Source organism: Charadrius vociferus, unplaced genomic scaffold (assembly GCF_000708025.1).
Source record: "Charadrius vociferus isolate BGI_N301 unplaced genomic scaffold, ASM70802v2 scaffold161, whole genome shotgun sequence".
Taxonomy (NCBI): domain Eukaryota; kingdom Metazoa; phylum Chordata; class Aves; order Charadriiformes; family Charadriidae; genus Charadrius; species Charadrius vociferus.
In genome coordinates, this window is record NW_009646928.1 from 5,240,145 (window position 1) to 5,262,775 (window position 22,631).

General features: G+C 36.0%; 1 protein-coding gene across 4 annotated transcripts in view; it reads right to left on the reverse strand.

Moving 5' to 3' along the window:
* SCN2A (sodium channel, voltage-gated, type II, alpha subunit) overlaps positions 1–22,631 on the reverse strand; it is an 80,034-nt gene that overhangs the window by 25,415 nt on the left and 31,988 nt on the right. For 2 of the 4 annotated variants that reach the window (XM_009894603.1, XM_009894604.1), the window contains 10 exons: positions 20,018–20,081; positions 19,311–19,452; positions 18,295–18,501; positions 16,560–16,850; positions 13,005–13,385; positions 11,883–12,015; positions 10,161–10,399; positions 9,101–9,274; positions 7,049–7,405; positions 4,949–5,428 (listed from right to left, as the gene is read on the reverse strand). In XM_009894603.1, the coding sequence (XP_009892905.1) occupies positions 4,949–5,428; positions 7,049–7,405; positions 9,101–9,274; positions 10,161–10,399; positions 11,883–12,015; positions 13,005–13,385; positions 16,560–16,850; positions 18,295–18,501; positions 19,311–19,452; positions 20,018–20,081 (2,468 nt within the window). The remainder of the gene's footprint in view (positions 1–4,948; positions 5,429–7,048; positions 7,406–9,100; positions 9,275–10,160; positions 10,400–11,882; positions 12,016–13,004; positions 13,386–16,559; positions 16,851–18,294; positions 18,502–19,310; positions 19,453–20,017; positions 20,082–22,631) is intronic. The other 2 variants (XM_009894606.1, XM_009894605.1) reach the window with 2 other exon arrangements.

A 22,631-nucleotide genomic window follows, 5' to 3' on the forward strand; every position in this document is an offset into this window, starting at 1 on the left:
TAGGGCATCTGAACGAGAGAAATACTGGGGCTGCCGATCTCGCCTGACCATGCTGTGATGCGAGTCTCATGACTCAGCAGAGAGCAGCTGTGCATGTTTGTACTCTATTGCAATGAATGGGACAGGATCATAGCTGAAGAGCATGCAGGCCAGTCAATATCCGTTAAAAAGTGATTATATAGTATATACACATAGATGTATAACTTGCTTAGGTAACCTGTGTAAAATTGGTGACACGATGCTCTGCCTCGCTAAAAGGCACCAGAGCTGCCCGCTTGACTGATCCAGCTTGGTTCTACTCCTGTGAGAAGTAAGAATGGTAGGAAATGAAGTTCAGGACACAGCACCTCTGCTTTTTTGCGCTGAATACTGCTTAAAGTAAAATATACATTATTAAGGTGTCTGCAACAGCATTAGGAGATCCCATATTTTTCAAGACATTTAAAAATATGTTGTAACTTGGTATATTTTGGTGTAATTACTAGCCCTAGAAGTTACATTTAACATAAAAATCTAATCATTACATGGCTATGCATGCATTACAAAATTTTCTGCATAAACCATCCCTGTAGTACTGAAGAACCTAAAAAGGAAAAATTATTTTTATAGTTTCTACACTATCCAGCATAGCAGTAATGCAGCTCAGGTCCACGGACCTTTACATATAGGACAACAGACACAGGGGTCCCATATTTGTTAATGACCCAACTTCCATGGTAAAGTCTTGTTTAGGATTTGTTCTCTAATTCCCTTATTACATTGTGTTTCCCCCATTACCATTCTTATGGACACAGTGTTCTCATATTTAATTCTATTTTAGGTTTCAGGCAATTTTCTAGAAAATTCTTTTTAAATTCACACTGGCATGTACAGTATTGTATGGATTGTTTCTAGAAAGGCATAATCTAGTTAACATTTCTGTCAAAATACTGAAAAAGATGTATGTTATAATAAAGAATTCACCAAACATTAATATACTTAAATAAAACTTGCTAATAAATGATAATTACTTAGTAGAAATGCAGCTTATTGCTCTATACCTCACTGAATATGTATTTGCATATGCATACATACGGAAAAGGAAAAGCACACAGAAAGACACTCATTAGCATCTGGCTATCTTCTGCAGAGCGTTCTCGCAGTACATGGATGTCTAAACTGCCTTTCATTTGGGATACCGCTAATTGAACGTGGTTTGGTGGCAGTTTATTTCAGTTCTTTTAATTTGTGGTATAGGCAATGAAGTGACCGGCAGATCAACGCTTGTCAACAGCAGGATCTTATCAATGGGAACACATGAGAGAGCAGAAATGCAAGGCACATTATGGCATGACAAAAAAGATGACACCATGGACAAAAAGCCTTTTTTAGTCACTTTTTTAATTTTAAAATGTCTTCTTTTCCTATGGATCATTTTCATAACAAGACTGTTGGTCCTGTGCTAATAAGCCATCACTCTTCTCTATGCCAAAACCGACAGTGGATAAGAATTATCTGGTGAAGAATAGGAACTAGGATTAAGATTAAAAAAATGCACTTTTGTGATTAAAATCTATTTGACATTTAGGCAGTTAAATAAGAAATATGGTCACAATGTCTTTGCTTAACTGGTATGTCTCTCTTGAAGGTGCCTGAAATTTGTAAACATTCCCTTCGATTTCTCACCTTCAACTTCTGCAAGAGTAAGAAAGTTTGGTCCTGAATATACTCAGAAGAGTTTCAGGCTTGATCAGTCAAAACTGCTTGGTACTAGATCATTCTTGACTGAATATGCATTTCTCTTTCTTATCGCCTGATCAGTTTGCTGTTCCTGAAGCATAATTAACACACACATTTACAGGATTAAGTGCCTCCAAGAATGCAATGAGGACACTGTTCTTTTAAATATTGTATCTGGAGAAGAAAGCCTTTCTTTTATGGTGGAACCTTAATGACTGGAGCTCATGTCTCAAATGTGGGATATTTTGCTTTAAAATTTTCCCTATAGGAATTCAAACCAATATTTTTGTTTCCTTGTAGAATAACCCAGTTGGGGTCTTTCCATTGGGAAAAGGAAAGATTTGGCTAATGAAGACAGTCGACAGTCATACCATCCTCAATGAAGAAATAGATGCACTATTGTCATTGAGGTCATACGCAGTCCTGCTAACCACCAGCCTATAGCTTTTAATAAGGTACATCCTCCGTCTCTTCTACTGACATAATGGTCTTGTGCAGTAAATAGTTAAAGACTGAGCAAGCTACAAAAAGGAGCAAAAGAGAGAATGGTGGCGATCAGGGAATTCATATGGGAAAGTCAGGTTTCGGTCCCTATTTCAAGGGAGTTTCTGCATTTTAGCCACTGACTACTGACTGTTAAAAAAATACAAACAGATTTTGTAGCGGGGAAAGATTTCGTTCTCAAAACAGATGCCTTAATCATTAGGCGCTACCAAAAGTCATGTTCCTTCTTGCTACCGCTGTTCAGTGAATTATGGATTATTTTCTGCACAGCAATTGTAGCTTCAGCATAAGTAATGGAGAACACTCCACCAGTACTGAACAGTCCTGTGATTACATTTTTAAAAGACTTCAGCAGCTAATTAATCTAATAATCGCTAATGAAAATATTTAAATTACTTCTTTATCAGTCATTTTAATGACATATAGTATTTAAATTAGAGGAATCCATTTATAATTCCAAATTACTTTTTACAGAGAAGATGCCAATTAAAAATTATCAGAGCTATAATCTATTTTGATAAAACTTCAGTTAATATGTACGTAAATTCATAACTTTTAAAAAAGAACGAGCACAGGAAAAGTATATAGGACAATTTAAAACATGCTTTACTACTACTATGTGTAGTGGTAGTATCAGAATTGTTAACATCATCAGAATTAATCTGATATGGGTGGAAGCACAAAATAAGAAGCAAAGTGAGTTTTCCTGAGTGCATACTTTTGATTGTACTGGGACTTCACAGTCAACATCTCAAAGTTTATCTGTGTCAGAAAATTGTCTTTTTGTGTCATTCATACAGTAATATCATCTGAAGCATCATTGCCAGTTACAATATATCTGCAGAATAAACTAACAGTATCTTCTGCACACTTTCCAATTGAGGCATTTAGAATGTTTTATGAAAAATAATAGGTTTAGGTTGACAGCACCCTTGAAACTGATAAAAATACTATATTAACTTTACAGACAAATACAGAATGACAGACAAGTATTTGTTAATCCACCAAGATAGCAATAAATGTTTTGTGATGAAGAAATCCAAAGTATTTTGTTTACTAGTACTGAACTTTAACTTAAAACACTTTATTACCAAACTTTCAGTACATCCTCTGGCTATCACTAGTTGCTACGCAGGGAAAAGGCTGGAGGTGACAGGTGAACTTGAACACTATTAACAGGAAAAAAGAACAAACCCAGAAGGACCAGGCCTATACCAGGAAACTACGTGACTTACAAAAAGACAGAAAAAGAACCTGTGCCATTACTGTCATATGCAATCATTATGGATGATCTCACTGATAGGTGGAATTTGACCAGATTAGCAATAGAATTTGCTGCTCCTTTGGCAACAGTAAGGTTTGAAATAGTTAACGACAGGACAATAGAACAATGGAACAGCAGAACAATGCACTAGCCCTGTGTGGTGTAAAGGTGCCTGAAGAAGATTCCTTTTCTTATCCTATGTAGAAAGATAGAATAGAATCAACCAAAATCCTACATCCAGGCCAAGAAACTTTCATATAATCACTCCTCTTTGTTACACAGAACTATTAAAGGTTAAATTACAACTTCTGCTTTGTTCTACATCTAAGTCACGGTTTTGAAGAGTAAGATAAATACTAATAAAAACAATCTGAAAAAAAAAATCCTTAAAAGAACAATAGACATTTCTGATAAGAAATAAGAAAACATGACTAAAATGTGGGATGCAGTCTGTACAAAAAAGGATCTCAGGGCAAAAATTACTAGAATTTTATCCATATTTATACCCTCAGATTCAAGTGCGAGGAAATCACTTATGAAAACCTTTATGCAGTACTGTTCAAAAATACCCATGCTAATGCTAAATGAACTAGCATCGGTACCAAGTATAGCACAGAATTACTCCAGTTCAGGTGGTGTGCCTTCACCACATACAATTGTGCAGGACAGAGCACTGGGTCAAAACAATAATAATAACTTTAGCATCCACTATAACTCATTAAGTTCTATCTCAGATTTGTCCATTTAACACTACATTGTGCCAAAAAGAGGTACATTTTATTACGGTCACAGTAGGTAACAGACTCAAATATCTTAAAGCTTTGAAAATGACAATGGGTAGCCATATGAAAGGATCTTATACTGAGATATAAAGCTTCATAACTTTTTTACCGTAAGGCCATTATTTCACTTCTTCAGTGGTTCTGCTACTATCAGATGGGTTATTAGTGATTTCTATGAAGTCATTTAGTGATACTGGTCCAGTATTCAAATGTACTTATTATATATGTAGATGTATTTTGACTATATCAAAAAGGTTAAATGCATCAGAACGAACTGTTAATTTGACAGGAGGCACTCCAGAAAGCAGACAGGAGAGTAAATAAACTCATTGATGAAATAAGCATGGAGAAACTTGCATAACCCCCCATATTTTGTAAGACTCCTGGTATGCGGGGCTATTAAATTAGTTCATTTTCTTGTCAATGATTTAACTAAATAAAATAGAAAAAAGGATTAACTTTCTTTAAAATTCTTATGCATCTTGATTATTACTGTAAATGCAATACTGTATTACCATCTCATTTCAAACCCACAACCTTACATCAATTTACCTTAAATACCATTACAGGTTTCTGTACGCTGTTATACAGGAATTAAATAGAGATTTGAATTCAACACTAGTAACCTTAGGAAATAAAGAAAAGCATCAGAGCATTTTAAATATAGAAATGGTCCTACCTCTTTGCTTTCTTCCAGGTCTGACTCGCTGCTGAACTCCTCTGTATTTAAATTTTCAAAATCTGATTCCCCGACAGCAATTGGCACCGTCACAGTGAGACTTGGGTTGTTTATGAATGACATGTAATCACTTTCATCAACAACATATTTTTCCACGCTGCTGCCTATGCCACTGGTAGTTCCATTCCCTTCTTTAAGATAGGCAAGGTTTTTACCTATTTCTACTATTGTGTGGTTGGAAATACAGCTGTCTTTTTTGTTGTTTAGGTCTTCAAGAGGTTTGATTTCATCTAAAACTTTCTGCTTTCTAACAAAGGCTTTTTGGATGAATTCACGCACTTTTCTCTTCACGTAATCTATGCCTTTCTGAATCCTTGCCACAGCAATCTGTAGGTTGTTCATTTCATTATCATCGTCTGTAGCAGCAAGGTTGTCTGAACTAAATGAGCTCAGAAGCAAGGCCAAAAAGAGGTTCAGTACCTAAAAGACAGTAAGGAGAAAATATACCGGATCTCTTATTTTTAAGTCATAAAAATAATTCCATTATGGGTTTTTCAATATGACATACTTTTTATTTCACAGATAGCACTTTATTTCAACCCACCTTCCTGCTATTCTTTCCAATCCGTAATCTCTGTCCCCCATTGTTTATTATAACTTGCCAAAAACATTTTTAGCTTGTTTAACTTGACTAATGTAGGTAATAATCTGAGCTGTTCCTTGACTTTCTCCTCCACACTGGAATTAGTGCAGGTCTGCTCCTCAAAATGAAGAATGACATAAGGAGGCTGGATACAACATGATGTAGTAATTTATGCAAGCTACATCTGCTGTACTGTTCATAGGCAAGGGGATGCAGGCAGACTCCAGTCTTCTACAGTTCAACAGACCATAATTGCAGTGTGTATAATTCAGATTATAATAAAACTTATATATTTGCCAAAACTAGATCAGTCTATTTCTGGGTTTGGGCAGGAAAACTAGCTAAGAGATAAAGAGTTCACAGATGTGATACACCTCAATTTAGGAAACTAATTCAGCCTTTCTTGCATGACATTTTACAAACATACAAGAGAAATCTGGACCACATGTAATTACGACAGACTGTGCAAAAGTGATTAAAATCAGACTTAAATTATATTTGTGAATTCCTCCTCTTCAAACTTGCAGAATATTTTAGAAGGTATACCACAGGAGTCTCACATTAGTCTGATTAAACTTGGTATTTATGCCAGTGGATAAACATATTTATAAAATTCATGGATGATACCAAAAAGAGAAGGGATGCTAGCACTCAACAAGAAAAAACTACAATTAGGCATAACCATGGTAAATTGGTGACATTATTCACAATCAATATGGCATTTAATTCTGAAGCAGCAGTGTGGAAATGTTGGTTAAGAAAAATGAAAAGTACACACACAGAAAGTATGAAAACTGGCAAGGTGGAAGCACTGCAGAAAAGGGCACATAGGCTGCATCAGGAAAGCAATGCTAGTACAGAAATTTCATGTGTCATTTGAGGATGTATCACAAGAAATGTTGGGTGTAAGACATGGAAGTATAATTATTCCACATTATTTGGTACTTGTGTCTTTATCCAAAATGATGCTTGGGAGGAATTCAGAGGCCAGTAGCAAAAGGGATAAGTAGACTAAAAATCATCACCTATGAGAAAAAAATGAACAGCTAGACTTATTTTGTTTCAGAAATAAAAGGCTGAAAGTGGAAATAGTAAGCCTTTAAGTGAAACAGATGTTCTCGTGAAGACCAACTGTTTTCCATCACTATTGAGACCAGTCAGTTTAATTGGCTGTAAAAAGGGATTTAAGTTAGATGTTTTTTTAAAAGGCATTTTTAACTGTAAGCATAATTCAGCACTGATCTTACTAAAGAGGTTATAAACTTACTGAAGATTTAAAAGAAAAGGTAGACAAATTTTTCATAAATGATCAAGGTATATTTGAACCTGGTTTAGAAAAAGTGCAAATGAATTACACGATTTCCTAAAGTCCTTCACCAGTCTTCATCTCTGATTTCTAAATCAAAAAATAGGCAATATGTTCTAATAGTTTTAAAAAATCCCCACTGATTACGTACCACTAGGTTTCCAATCACCATGACCATCATGAAGACAGTAAGGCACATGGCTTGGCCTGCAACCTCCATGCAGTCCCACATCGTTTCTATCCATTCTCCACACAGCACTCGGAATACAATCAAAAAAGAGTGGAAAAAATCATGCATGTGCCAGCGTGGAAGTTCACAATCACTGGAGATCTTGCAAACGCATTCCTTGTAGCTTTTCCCAAACAGCTGCATCCCAACCACAGCAAAAATGAAGACAATGATGGCCAGCACCAGGGTTAGATTTCCCAAAGCCCCCACTGAGTTGCCAATAATCTTAATCAGCATATTTAGAGTTGGCCAAGACTTTGCCAATTTGAAAACTCGAAGCTGCAAAACAGAAGAATAATATACAGTTATTCATGTTATTAATTGTAATGAAATTATTGCTATACATTTCATATTTCAGTTACCCTGTGTCTAAATCATGTCTCATGTACGCTTTAGAAACTTTAGTTACAAAATTTATGTTTCCAGTTCTTTGTGCAATACTAGACATGAGCAGTCTTAAGTCCTGATTCAAGTCATAAGTCAATAATACCATCTCTACACTCACTTCAATTACATCGCAATTATCACAAAGTCTCCAATTCAGACTTTGCCTCTTTTGGTGACTTTAGATAGCTATTAAAAAGTTGTACTTGTTGGACAAGTTGGACAAAACAATCTTATTCCTTTAGTTAACTCTAAGAGAATATAAAATAAACCAGAACATATGAAATGCAATCAGTTTAACAGGACTGTAAGTGTATAGACACTTCCAGATCTCTTTCATCTTAACTGGCAGAGAGATGGACAAAATGGTTTTCCTAGAAAGAGAAACAAGCTAGAGTTGTTAATACAGGCATACAAGTTACTCGCAAGTATCTTTAACGGTATCTTTTCTGTCATTTAAAATAAGCGTAATGTGTCTTACAAAGTTTGTCACACAATAGTGAGAAAAACAAAGGAAAGTGTTATATTAAAGTACAACTTGAAACAGAAAAAAAATGAAATTATTTAGAAAGATACAGCAAGCGTTTAGACAATTGAAAGAGGAATCTAAATCTAAATACAATTTCATGGGATGAGACATAAATAAAACATACAGATGCAAAGTTAAAACCAGAATTTTATTATTGAGGGAGAAGTCAATCCAGACATATATTAGACTTTAGGCAAAATGCAATATAATGCTATACAGAGAACAAAAGGATAAATCCCCTTTTTTAAAGGGGATTTATTTAACTTTTATTTAAAGTTTAGTATTTTTTGCTTTATTTAAGGCAAAATTTGAGCCTGATGACTAGGAATTCTAGCTTCATGTCTCTTACTGTGTAGATCTATTCAGAAGAGGATTTGAACATCAACTTGCACGCTAGCCTAGTCTTCAGCAAGACCAAGTTTCTTCAAGTTCCTATTCATGACAGAGATATCTAATAACAGACAGAAATACTGTAGTGACTTCTGAACAGAAAAGCTGTTAGACAGCGGATGGACCCTCGCAGAGGATGGTAAGGAAAAGGCTGGTAGTGATGAAAAATCCCTATCCAAAGAAAAATCTTCACACTACTCTCTTCTAAAACTAACCATGTAAGCAAACAGGTAATGGAAGTCTATCAGCTAAAACTTTCAATAAACTTTATTAACTAATCTGTTATTTACTAAGTCATTTACTAATCTTCAGTCACAGGTAGTGAGGGCCTGTGGCTCTTGCATCTTTTATTCCCTCATCTAGAAAGAAAAAGACTCTAAGAGATACTGCCATTAAAAAAAGTTAATCCTTAAAGCACACTTACTGCGAGAACATAACTGATGTTGACAATGTCTTGAAGAAGAAATAGATGCTACTAAGATGATAAGTAAAACAAACTTCACGTAATAGATATATGCCATCTAGTGGGCATGCAATTTACTATTTTGTAAGTTCTTATGAAAAGATGTACTGTTTTAGCCAAATATATAACGTACAAACGAAAAAGGCACAACATACATGCACAAATACAAAAATATAACACTGAAACATATTTTATTTAGTATATTTACCAATCGGAATGATCGAAGGACAGATAATCCTTCCACATTTGCAAGGCCAAGCTCCATTAAACTAAGACTCACAATAAAACCATCAAAAATATTCCAGCCTTCTTGGAAATAGTAATAAGGATCCATGGCAATTATCTTGAGAAACATTTCTGCTGTGAAAATTCCAGTAAACACCTGCAAGGAAAATAGTTTCTTACTCCAGTTTAAGGAGAAAATTAAAACTAATGGTATCAATATTTGGTAAGTTATATCTTCAGCAAGAAATCCATTATAAATCTGAATAGCTTCTCTATATTGCCATACATTGGGGTTTTGAATTAAATTCATATTTGAAGCTTTCATATGCATCACAATGTTTGGTTTGCAAAGAAAAAGAGGGAATGGGAAAAATATGGTTTTTATCTAGGCTGCTAATATGCACGTATAAATACCGAGACACAGAATCTCTTCTGATTTTAATGCTCAGCTTTTCCTCATCTTTGCCCTTGGGACATCTTTTTGCTTCTAGGCAAAAAGACAAGTTTAAGAGAGGGAAAAAAATTATACTGAAAGCTGAGCAGAACTATTCTTCTTCAGGATGACCTGCAGAAGCCACTGTGACACCACTTGACCATTTCTTGAAGAGTTGCAGTATATCTGCTGTGCTTACTCGGTCTTTCCCCTCTAACAATTCCTTGAATACCCAGGACCTCAGGAGGTGCTAGTGAGGAGTAGAACAGGTGTGGGAATGGAAGTGAAAGTTCTTATGATTTGTAAGTATCCATCCAAGAAAAAATATTAGATAAAGTCCTTTAACCAGCTTCAATGACAGAAGCTGAAGGTTTTAAAAAACCAAAATTGACTCAATAAAACTTACTATGTTTTGCTCCATAAAGCAACGGTGGTGAAATCCACAAATGTCAACAAAGAGAGATTCAGTACAACTTAAATTCTGAATTCAACCATCCCAAGCCTATAAATATCTAATCAACATTTTCTTTTAAACATATGTACGTGGGTGACAGAAGAATTATTTAAGAAAAATGCATTTGACATGCATGGTAAATCATGAAAGACTTACGAGGTTTCCTACTGAAAGCACACCACTAAACTGTTCTGTCATTGGATAGTGCTCCATGGCCATGAACAGGGTGTTTAGGACAATGCAGATAGTAATGGCCAGATCAACAAATGGATCCATCACAATCAAATTTACAATATGTTTGACTTTCAGCCAGGGAGTACAGCAGTCCCAAATCAAGCAAGTGTTAGCAAATTTATACCAGCATGGTGGGCATTTCTGTCTGGATTCTTCCAGTTCTAGAGAGAAAAATGAAAATAACATTAAAAAAATATTTCTCCATTGTAGTATCACTTTGGTATTTCCTTAAGGCCTAAATACTGTTTTCCAAGACACCGTTGATATTGTAGACCTTTTGAAACCAAGGCCACTGTCAGTAAAAATAAATTGCAATTAAAAATAATCTGTCCCACTATTTTTTAAATATGATGTAAAAAGAATACTAAATATTCAATAGATAAAATAACCATTCACAAGCAAATGCTACACAGGATGCAAGACAGAAATTTGTCTTAGAAATCAGGCATGTAGGATGTGCGATGAGTGGATTGAGAGCAGCCCTATGGAGAAAGGCTTGGGGGTATTCATGGATGAAAAACTGAGTATGAGCTGGCAATGCCCGCTCACAGGCCAGAAAGCCAATCTCATGCTACGCTGCATCAAAATAAGTGTGGCCAGCAGGTCAAGGGAGGTGAGTCTCTTCTTCTACTCCGCTCTTGTGAGACCACACCTGGAGTACTGTGTCCAGCTCGGGAGCCCCCAACATAGGAAAGACATGGACCTGTTGGAGTGAGTCCAGCTGAGGGCCACAAAGGTGATCAGAGGGCTGGAGCACCTCTCCTATGAGGACAGGCTGAGAGAGTTGGGGTTGTTCAGCCTGGAGAAGAGAAGTCTCCAGGGAGACCTTATTGCAGCCTTCCAGTATCTGAAGGGGGCCTACAGTACAGCTGGGGAAGGAGTTTTTACTAGGACATGTACTGATAGGACGAGGGGGAGTGGCTTCAAACTGGAAGAGGGAAGATTTAGATTAGATATTAGGAAGAAATTTTTCACCTTGAGGGTGGAGCGGCACTGGAACAGGTTGCCCAGGGAAGCTGTGGCTGCCCCATCCTTGGAAGTATTCAAGGCCAGGCTGGATGGGGCTTTGAGCAACTTGGTCTAGTGGGAGGTGTCCCTGTCTACGGCAGGGGGGTTGGAACTAGATGATCTTCAAGGTCCCTTCCAACCTAAACCATTCTATGATTCTATGATTTTGCCCTTTCTTACAAGTAGTTGCTTAATTCTATGATTCAGATTCACTGTATTTAGCCTTACAGAAAGAACAATGTGATCTTTCCTTTGTGAAACAGCATGTCTGGTAAACCGGTAGAAGGAGATTGTTCTACTGCAAGAAGCATAGTCATTTCAGTAACCTAAAGAGAGCTTTTACTCCAAATTATGACTTTTCTAGAGAAGCACTGCATTGATCAATTGATTTCTGATTGCATTTAACTTGGAAGTTTGCTGCTTCCGCCTCAAACTTATTAGTATGTTGAAAGCTTGACTGCTTTTCCAAATATATCAATCCATCTGTAAAAAAAAATACTACCTCTATATACAAATCTCATCTTGCCTGTACCCTTTAGGCTGAAATAGCTGCCTTAAAACACCACTACTACTTAATGTATTGTACATTTAATAGCACTTTATGGGATTGTCATACAAAAATTCTGTGTTACATACCTTCCATTGTGTTTGTAAGCATGCTGGCTATACTCATTGCTCTTTGCCTTGCACTAGGATCTGTTAGGTAGTCCATAGGAACATGATAAGAACTAGACCGTCTCTTTCTTAAGTCAGTTTCTGTAGTAGTGCCCTGAAAATAAAACACTGATAAAATACCCTATTGATTGTTCATTTTAAAAGAATAACACTGTAAATTATTATAAAAGTATAATGGTTTAAAACACTCTGCTGTCCTGCACCATGCTCCACTTATGACATGGTTTTGCAATAGACTAACGTATGCCTAACTTTGTATATAGCAAATCGTGAAATACATCAAGATTGCTATTGTGCTTAAATAATATGTTTTTAAGTATTTTGCTGAAACAGGGCTGAGACATTGAAACAGATTTTAGACAATAAACAGTTTTTAGATTATAAAAAGTTCCAGAATAGTCGTCAGTGAGTTCTGCCATAAATATCTTTCTAATTAGGCAGTGAAGTCTTTTTTTAAACATGAAAACGCACAGCCCACACAGACAGTAGTAAAAGCCCAAAGAGTAAGTCTATTTTCTTAAGATAACTCTTAATTTAGAATAAATTATCAATTTCCTAGCACACATTTTCAAACAAAATAAAAGAAAAAGTATTTAATAATGTTGATACCTCCAAAAAAAAAACCCTAGAAAAATTAACGATGTGACAGGAACACTATCACAACCCATGTAAGTTGTACTATCAGTATTATATCAAAAGCTTCATATATGGTCAGCAGGAAGTTAAATACTCATTTAATATATTCCATTAAGTAAATATAATTGATTGTTTTTTCATTTTGATATCCTGTCTGATATACAAATACAGAATCCTCCAGTTAAGTCTTCAGTTTGCATAATGAATCAATGGATATAAGACTACACATACTACATTCACTCAATGGTTTACTATGCTATTCTGTTAATTCCAGTAAATTATCATATATTTTCAGTTTCTACTTTAGCTTATAACTGGAATATATGAAAGGAGCATTCACAGCTTGGCCAGAAAGCAAATCGTTCCCAAGTGACTAAATTTTGTAGGAACAGTAGCTGATCATATAGGGAGAGGACATCATGCCTGAGCTATTGCAGACTTCCTTACATTGCTAGCAGTGGCTGCTTTATCAATCATCACCTCTGGCAGAAGCTGTCCAGTAGGTGACGTCAGAGCTGGCGGCCCACCGACTAGAGAAACTACTCCATTGCAATCCACAGTGCTGTGCATCTTCCCATTTGCTGGAAGTGGAGGTACTGTCCTTGATGACCTACTGGCCTGGCTAATGTTACTGTTGCGCCGTTCACCATGTCTATGAGGAACAAAGAGAGAATCTCTTCTGCTCTCATTGTCTTCAAAAGTGCTGTGCTCATCATCAGCAAAGTCATTTTCTGATCCTATATCCTTTGCTCTACCTCTGAAGCTGAAAAGACTTGTTCTGCTATTGCGCCTTGGGGAAAACAGGGAGCCACGAATGCTCAGCAAAGACTGTAAGCAAATAAAAACAATAATTATCAGATGAAAATCCTTTTAAATATAATGTTTTCATACAGGGGAAAAAACCACAGTGTTAGTATGTCTTAAAGGGTAAGGTCATCTACAAAGAAATGAACCAGTACAGCCCTCCCCCAGTACACTCCCTTTTGGATAGTAAACAAAGAGCACATAAGTGACAGACAAAGACTAGTTATTTTACTACTTTGGATATATGAAATCAATTGATTTAATTAGAGTAAAAGAAACTGCTTGACAGAATTGTTTCCTATGCCATTCTGCCTGTTTTATTACCAACTGTTCATAAACTGAGTAAGCACATCTAGACACTATTTACCCCAGGTTGGCATTAGTCTGACAGGCTGAGTAAATAAAATTTTAGGCAAATTTCCTATGACTCAGTCTGCACACAGAGGTAGCTCCCAAATATTGTCTAATTTAAAAAACATACATATTTTTTCAAATACTCGTCAAGTAGGCCACAGTAAGGTCTTTATTTCTTTTTTTAAAGTCTTAGCTATCCTGAATATGCAAAGATATACCTGTAATTTTATATGAAGAGTCTCACTAATCTTCATCAGTTTACTCAGGTGAGCAAATGTTCTGCTATGGGAGGATCTTTTCAGGATCAGAGTTAAAATAATGCTCTAATCTTGCAAATAATTATGCATGTTCTTAAATTTAATTCATATCAGTGATTCTCTTTACTTGATTGATTAGCATTAGTACCTGATTTCACCTAAGGCCTCTATGAACAGCAGAGATGATACATAATAAAGCAGTGTCTTTGTTTCTCTCCTGCGACTTATCTTTATGGACCCGAGCCCCATTGTGCTAGGTACTGCAAAATGCACAACAAAAAGGCACTCTGCAAAGAACTTATCATCTAAGTGTAACACAACAGAGGGATACAAAAAGAGAGGGAATACAAGGAGGCAAAATTGATGGATATGATAAACAGTGGTCTTAGCTCACCTGAAGTCACTTCCCTGTCAAGCTTTCTGTAGGCAGCATGGTAAAAGAGAGTTTTAAAGAGGGATTTGAGGAAAGCAATGAAGTGTTCTGTGGAAATTCATGGGAGCTTCTTCCAAGCATGAGGGGCAGCATACCAGAAAGAGCTCAAAGAAACTAGTTTGGAAATTTAACAGGAGGTTATGGGTGCTGGCATGGGTCAGTCAAAGCTGGGACTTCACTTGTTTACTGTAAGTAGACAAGGTGGGTTGGGAAGAACTTTAGGCACAGTATGTTCCATGGTATTAAAAAAATAACTTTAGGTAGATATGTTTACTAACAAATTAGGTAAAAACAATGAGATAGGTTAGTGCTCTTTGCAACAACATTCTTGATGAATACAGCAGTAATTAGGACATGTAAAGAGGTCCAAGTTAAAAATGATTCATAGCTGTGGGTCCAGAGTAGAATTTTGAGAGAGACAGAAAGAAGGGAACTAGCAAAAGGCCTTGCAGAAATCCCTTAGAAAACTGTCAATGGGGTAAAAGGATCTTCTAAAGCACAACTAAACCAGGAGAATTGAGAGGAGGCAAAATCATGAATGTTAGGAAGAATAAGTTTTCAAGAAGAACATAATGGTCAGTTACACTGAAGGCAAGTGAAATGTCAAGGAAAATGTCAAAGATGAGATATAAACCTGAGTTTTGTCTGGAAAAGGTTATTAAAAACTGGTGAGTGGAACTCCTGTTTAGTGGCTAGAACCCACGGTGAAAAGGAAATAGGGTTGGAAAACCAGAGGGGAGGGGATTGCTAGACTGCCATAGCAAACAGCTGTAAATGAACTTGGAGATGAAAAGGTCAGAGCAGCAAGTTGTATGAGGAATGCTTCATGTCATACAAGATGGATGAATAGAGCTGCAGTTGAATAAGGCTGCAGTTTGAATGAAGACACAAGCAAGAATATGCACCTAAGGGATCGGATGGGTCTTCAACATGAAGTTGAAGTCAATGGATATAGGTGTGAAAATTTGTATAAGGAACAGAATGAATCATGAACTAACTAAATTCAGCAATGAAGTCTTACAGAGACTATTTAGACAGTTAACAACATAAAATGGTGGTAGACCAAGAGGGCAGGGGTGCAGTACTATTAAAAAAGGAAGTACATTAGGAAGTAAGAGGAGGAGTTAACTTAGCAGAAATAGGAAGCTAGAAACATTATATTCCCACCACAGTCAGGTCTAAGGAGGACAGTCCTCAATAAGAAAATATTGGATTAAGAGGTTTGAGCTTCTTTGAGAATGGGAGCTGCAGAAAGTGATACATGAAGAAAATATGGATGCTCATGATCTATTTAGGGATGAAACAGGCTTTCCAGAGACAGTAATAGAAGAGGATTAAAAAGGAAGGAATTAGTTTAGTAATAGTGACTAAAAAGAGGGAGAAAGCAAGTCATAAAGACCAGGGAGAAATCGAGAAGGTGGGGATAAAAGGAAGAAGCATATTAAGGCACACAAAGGGACAGAAAAAGGACAGAATGGATGTGAGATCTGAACTTGAAGTGCTGAGGGGAGATTTGGAGGTGGGCAAATGAAAAGGATCTCTGAAAACCATAGAAGGGATAACATAACAAAACTATCAAATGAAATAAATGTCTGGATGAGAGATGCAGATGGCACTCTGAGTCACTGATGTTTCAATGTAAGAGAACACATGCAAGGACACATTGCCACAGATATTTCCACCTTCTTTAAGATAACACAATTAATGAACTCACATCAATTAATTTGTCAAATTTCACATGGACATTTATGCAATTTCTACTGGGTTTTTTGCATCCTAAATTTAGTACTTTTCCAATTTAAAACATGAAATTCCTTTGTATGTGTGCACCAAATTTTGAAGCCACTGATCATGCTGATTACAGCCATCTTGATGGGGAGATAGGTCCATTTTCATTAAGAATCTTGAAATACAACTCAACTTAATTAAAACACATTATTTTGACTTTTCACACATAAATTCAGAATAAAAACAAAATGTCTCAGATTTTTGGTTTCATATTTGGCCACAAGTATTAACATGGTCATACTTTGATTTAAGATATTAAAGAATTTGTGGTATCTTCTGCAAGAATTGACCAAACTACTTTACAGGGTTTTTCTTATATGATGAGTAGACAACAAAGGTGTTTAAGAGGTAATAATACTATGGTACCTGGTGTGGCGAAGAGAATCTCTTTTCGTATGTCAGCCTGTTCCCTTCAATGGAAAATCGGAAACCTTTCCTTTTGATGCTGTCCTCTGATTCAGATTTGTGAAATTCTTCCCCATCCTTCTCCTCTCCTTCAGATTGTTCTTTTTGCTTTTTTTTCTTTCTTCTATTTCGCCTCTCTTTAGCACTCTTTGAGCTGAGTTTCGATGCCTCAGAAGAACTTTCGGAAAATCCACCTATTCCACCTACTCCGCTATAATCTCTTGAGTCAGCTGCTGCAGCTGCTGCTGCTGCCTATACATACAAGCACATATGCAATTTACATTTATACAAACACACACCACTCAGTATTTTCAATTTATTACCACTCTTAAAAAAATTATGATTTTCAAATAAAAGCAATGATCCCGCTTCAATGAACCCTACATATCATCAGAAGTATAATTTGTGAAATACCACAGGAACCATAATTTGCCGCTGCTCCATAAAACAAGAGTTAGAGCAGCCCAAGGGAAAACTGCTTTCAGAGAACCAAGTTAACAAGCATCTGTTTTAGACTGCAGCAATATGTTGCAATGAATTTTTCACCTGAAATACTATGTAAAAGTAAGGAATCAAGGGTCAAACAACAAGAAAAATCCCTGTTAACAAGAAGCAATACCTTCTTACATCATTCTGCTGGAATTTGAATACTCTCTAGTCTAGTAAAGATCTGGTATAATACTGCTTATCTCAGTTTTGCAAATCATAATCAGAGATTTGACTTAAACTGCAGGCCATTGGACACCTGTTGCTATAAAGTTTCAAACATTTGTGAAGCATTTGATTAATATTTATTTAAAAGTTGTGGTTAAAAAAAAAACAAAACACAAACCAACTAAACAACCAAACAAAAAAAAAAAACCCTATCGCTGACTTTAGTCATCTGCTTACATGGAAGACATAGTTCAACTTCTGCTCTATGTGGCCACATGCCAAGCAGACATTATCAGTTATCCTATTAAAGATTTCAGAGACTTCAAAAAATGAAAAGGAATTTCAAAGCAGTATGTAATCATGATGTCTGTACCACTGAAGCGTCTTCTCTAGTTTATCCACTTTTTCCAGTTTTCTTTAAAACTGGAGCAGTATAGCTTTCTGCTGAGAGCTGGGGAAGGAGTACAAAAAGCCAAATCTTGCTGAAGCAAAGTATTTCTCCCACAGCACCTACAATAGTTTTGCTTCTGTTACTTAAATAAGCAGAATGTCTGTTGTTAGTTTTTTTTTCCCACATCTCCATCTCCATTTCATAGAATCACAGAATAACTGAGGTTGGAAAGGAACCTTTGGAGGTTATCCTGTCCAACTCCCCAGCACAGACAGGGTCATCTAAAGCAGGCTGCCCAGGACCATGTCCAGACAGCTTTTGATTATCTCCAAGGATGGTGATTCCACAAGCATTCTGGGCAACTTTTTCAAGTGCTCAGTGAAAAAGTTAATTTCCACCTCCAGTTTGAAAATCCAGCATTTTAGCTTATCGGTTATCATTTTTGTCACAAATCAATAGGTTCAGGTTCACTCAAGCCAGCAGAAACAGTGCAATGGAAAATAGTAAAGATTGTTTGCAAAATGAAGGAATTTATGAGACTGAAGGTAATCTATTTTTTGGAGTAGGGGAGTAAAAGTATTTTCATATGTGGACATAAAGCATCCGATCACAATCAAGAATGGAAGCAGGAATTTTACTTCACAGGAATACCTGAGCTTCCTCCTGTTGCTTTTTCAGTTGTTCCAGCATTTGTTGAAATTCTGCTTCTTTTTGTTCTGCTTCTTCCATGGTTGCCTGATTCTGTTCTTCATAGGCCATGGCAACCACAGCCAGGATCAAGTTAATCAGGTAGAAAGAACCCAGGAAAATGACCAAAACAAAAAATATCATGTATGTTTTCCCAGCAGCACGCAGTGTCTGGGGAAAAAGAGATAATACACATTTTTAGCAGACTTTTAAATGCTGTTGCATAATATGGTAGCATCTGTGTTATAATCTAGAAATACATTACAAGATTGCTTTGTGTTAGGACAAGATTATTTAGTTACTTTTTCCATACACAAATAGTTTTATAGGCTGACTACATGTGCAAAAATCCAAGTTTTGTGTCTACTATGATCAAGATAAATAAGATTTCTGTAGCTTGAATGCTTCAGAACTTCTACCAATGAGAATACATAGTAGCAGCTTCTGCCCCCACTATACATCTATATTATAGCCTTTAAATCTAACAGTAGTGGGGCCACTAATCAGCATCTTACCTTCTTGTCTCATCATTCCCAAACTACAATGCAACAAAGACAGTGCAGCGTACAAAATATGATGCTGCCTTCAGGTTAAGCATACATGTAGTTCAGGGACAAGATGCAACCCTTTCAAAGACAATATACTTGTACTAGACTGAAAATCACTTTAACTACCATCTATTTAAAGCATGTTTGGGCAAGAAGCTTTAACAACTTAAGTTCATTTACGCGTTTGTGAAAAGAAACAATAATGCTTAAACACCTTCATAAAATAGCAGCTACTTCTTTTTATGTATTTGAGTAGCATATGGTAACCTAAATCATGAACAAAACCCTTATTGTTTTAGACAGCTTACATATATGAACTAAAAGATGACTTCTGTCCCAAAGGCTCTAGGGACATGTGAATGAAAATAACTATGCAAGTACTATGTAGTAATGGTATTGGTGATGGTGCTGTTTATTTTAATAGGTCCTCACCAGCTGGTAAAGATTCTCCCAAAAGTCCTGAGTCATCAATCGAAACAGTGACAAGAATGCCCAACTGAATGTATCAAAACTTGTGTAGCCATAGTTGGGGTTTCTACCAGCTTTCACACATATATATCCTTCTGGACATTGACTACAAAAGAAGAGGAAATGCTATTTTTAACAACTACTCTAAATTACGATATGCTATAGTAAATCACAAAATTGTTCAGGAGTACCAGTTGCTAATGAAATTATGAACAAGTAAAATTTTATTCTACATACCTAAGATAAAAATAAATATCTTATTTGTTTTCATTTTTTTATTCCATTTCCTAACAATATTTCAATGCTTTAATAATATAACTAACAGTAATCTACCCTTCCCCACAATTTCTCATATCAACACATCTCAACCAGGACAAGAGAAGACCGTCAGCTAGCATGGCTGATGATAAACAGTTGTCAGCAAGCTGGCAGTAACATTTATGCACATAGCATTCATGTGGTTACCTTTACAAAATTAGCCTAAGATGCTGAAGAAAGTGCCTGTGTAAACTCAAATCACATAGTTATATTTAGGCATAGCTTCAATTGCAAAACATCAGTAGTTTGCAAATCAACAGAACAGTTGATACTAACGTTGACCATCTGAGCTATTCTAAGTAGCGAATTCTTTTTTCTTGATGCATAATGAAAAATGATGACCATTTTCTTACCCTGCATCTGAGCTATTGCCACACAGCAGAGCATCATTTTGTCCTTCCAAGAAGTAGAAATGACCTGTTTTTTAAGAAAATAAATGGAAAAGGTGATGAGAAAGACATCGTTTATACCTAATGGAAACTGAGCAATGGTACAGACTTTCACAATTTAAAGAAATAAGAAGAGCTAATAAACAGCTTAACTGCAATATGTAATGATTAGGAATGAAGAAAAGCATGGCAAATACTCTTTCGACAGGAAAATGATCTTCTATAGAGTCTTGAAGTTGGCCTTTCTTTACAAAATAGAAAGGTAGCTGTACAGCTAATTCTCAGTAACCTACCAAAATGAGTAAGATACAATGGGTGGAATACCAAATTGTGTATGTCAGCAAAGGAATGAACAAATACCAGGAAAACACAACAAAGGATGATTCCCTGCCTTTGTTCATGCATTTTGATACATACCATTTAGTGTTACTCATTTATAATTATTTATTACATACTATTTTATCCAAATACTACTTGAAAAAATACTGAAATTTTTGCACCATGAAAACACAATGCAACATGCACACCAAATTGCTAACTGGATCTTGACTCGAGCAGCTGAGGGAGAAACCAAGCTTTTATTGTACATTACAAAAAATTACTACAAGGAGTTCTATAGCAGAGAAACGCACTTGAAGTATCTGTATGTATTTTGTTAACATGCTAACTATAAATATGAGGTAAAATATAATTTGAAGAAATGGAAGTCTTAAAAGCCCCTGGCACAATCTTTTCTTTTCTTTGTTCTCCTTTGAGGCAGAAAGGGAAAAACAATTGCCATCAATTCCTAGTTTGGGATTCTTATGGTAAAATGGGAATCTCTAGTGGAGATTTTTGGGTCAGGTGGCATATTAAGCTAAAGTTGCCAAAATTAGGTATGTTCTGGCTGTTCCCAGGAAGCAGATGGTTTCTTGAGATTCACTGCCAGCTGGCACAGACTAGCTTAGCTGGCATGAACTAACTGAGGGCTAATGCTAAAGAGACAAACAGGGAATTGCAACCAGTTCCTATTGACTGCTTCTACTCTGTCACCACCAGTATATGAGAGAGACAGCACAAAATCTGCTTATTTTAAAGAGAGGGAGAGAGATTATGTGCATAATTTGTGCATCTGCAATCTATTCTCAGATATCAGATAAGAAAACAGTGGATTTTCAGATGGTGCTCACATAGTCATGCCCCGTGAGAGATCTAAACCCTACTTAAAAAGCCTAAAAAGATGCAGATAGGCACCAAGACGGATTTTCAAAAATGTCTGTAGGCCTACTTCACATTCTCATGTGGCACGGCTCCTCCTCTGGTAAGCAGAGGATCCAGTTAAACTATCCAGGCAGCTCAACTCTCAGCCCACTATTTTTCAAAACATTTAAATAATAAATTTTTCAATACAAAGATGATCATGAGAAAGTAATAAAAATAGTCAATATGATTTCATAAACAATATGCCATATATAAAACTATTCCTGTTTCCTGCCAGCTTAATAACAGGACAACAGTCATGGGTACAAGTCCTACATGACACTTTCATAAGCAAATAAAGTACATATGTTCTGGCTGGAATCATTACAAAACACTAGAAAAAGATTCTCAGAGAGCAGTTGCCAGTGGTCCAATGTCAATTCATAAGGGCATCTTTCTGAAGATCCTCCAGGGATCTGTGCTAGACATGGTTTTCATAACAAATTTCATTACCAACTCAAGATGTGAAATAACAGAAAAAAATGCGTCAAGTATTCTGAAGACATAAAGCTAGAGGAGAAAATGACTGAAATTTAGAATGACCTTTACAAGTTGACAAGCTGGTAAAAAAGCAATTGGATTTATTTCAACAGAGACAAGTGGAAAAGGCAACAGTTGACAAGGCAAAATCAAACACGTAGATGCAAAATAGGCAGGATCTGGCCACAGCCACTGCTGTACAAAAAGATGCAGTGACTGTCATGAACTGCAAGTTGACTGTGAATCAACAATATGGTACTGATATAAAAATGATGCAATTTTGAGATATGTTAATAGGAATGTTGCCTATATGGCACATGAGGTAATTACTTATAATTTGTACTTTTATTAGAGGAGGAAGTACCACATTTGAGCATCTCATAAAAAAAAAAAACGCAAAAACAAACCAAAACTAAAACAAAAAAACCCAGAAACCAAAATCCCAGATTAATTGGAAAGAGTCCAAAAAAGCAAAAAAAATTTAAAATAGGTAGAGAAAATGCAAAACAGAAAATAGGCTTGCTTGGTTTAGAAAAGAGCAGAAATAAAGAAGATAAGAGTTTTAAAAATATCATATAGACTAATATAAGTAGTCTATGATTATCTCATTTCTAATTCCACAGGAGAAGTAGTAATACATTCCATCTGAAATGAGGAGAATTTAGGTCATATATTTAGAAAAAACTTTCTATTTCTGTGATGTAGTACCAGAAGCAGCTAAAGAGGAATGAAATGGAATGTGTTTTTCAGATGTTTTTAAGAATAGGTTATCACCCAAAATCTTCTCCAAGATGACATTTCTATGATACCACAAGTATGCTGAGACAGTAAGTGTATTAAAAGATTATAAGGCAATGAG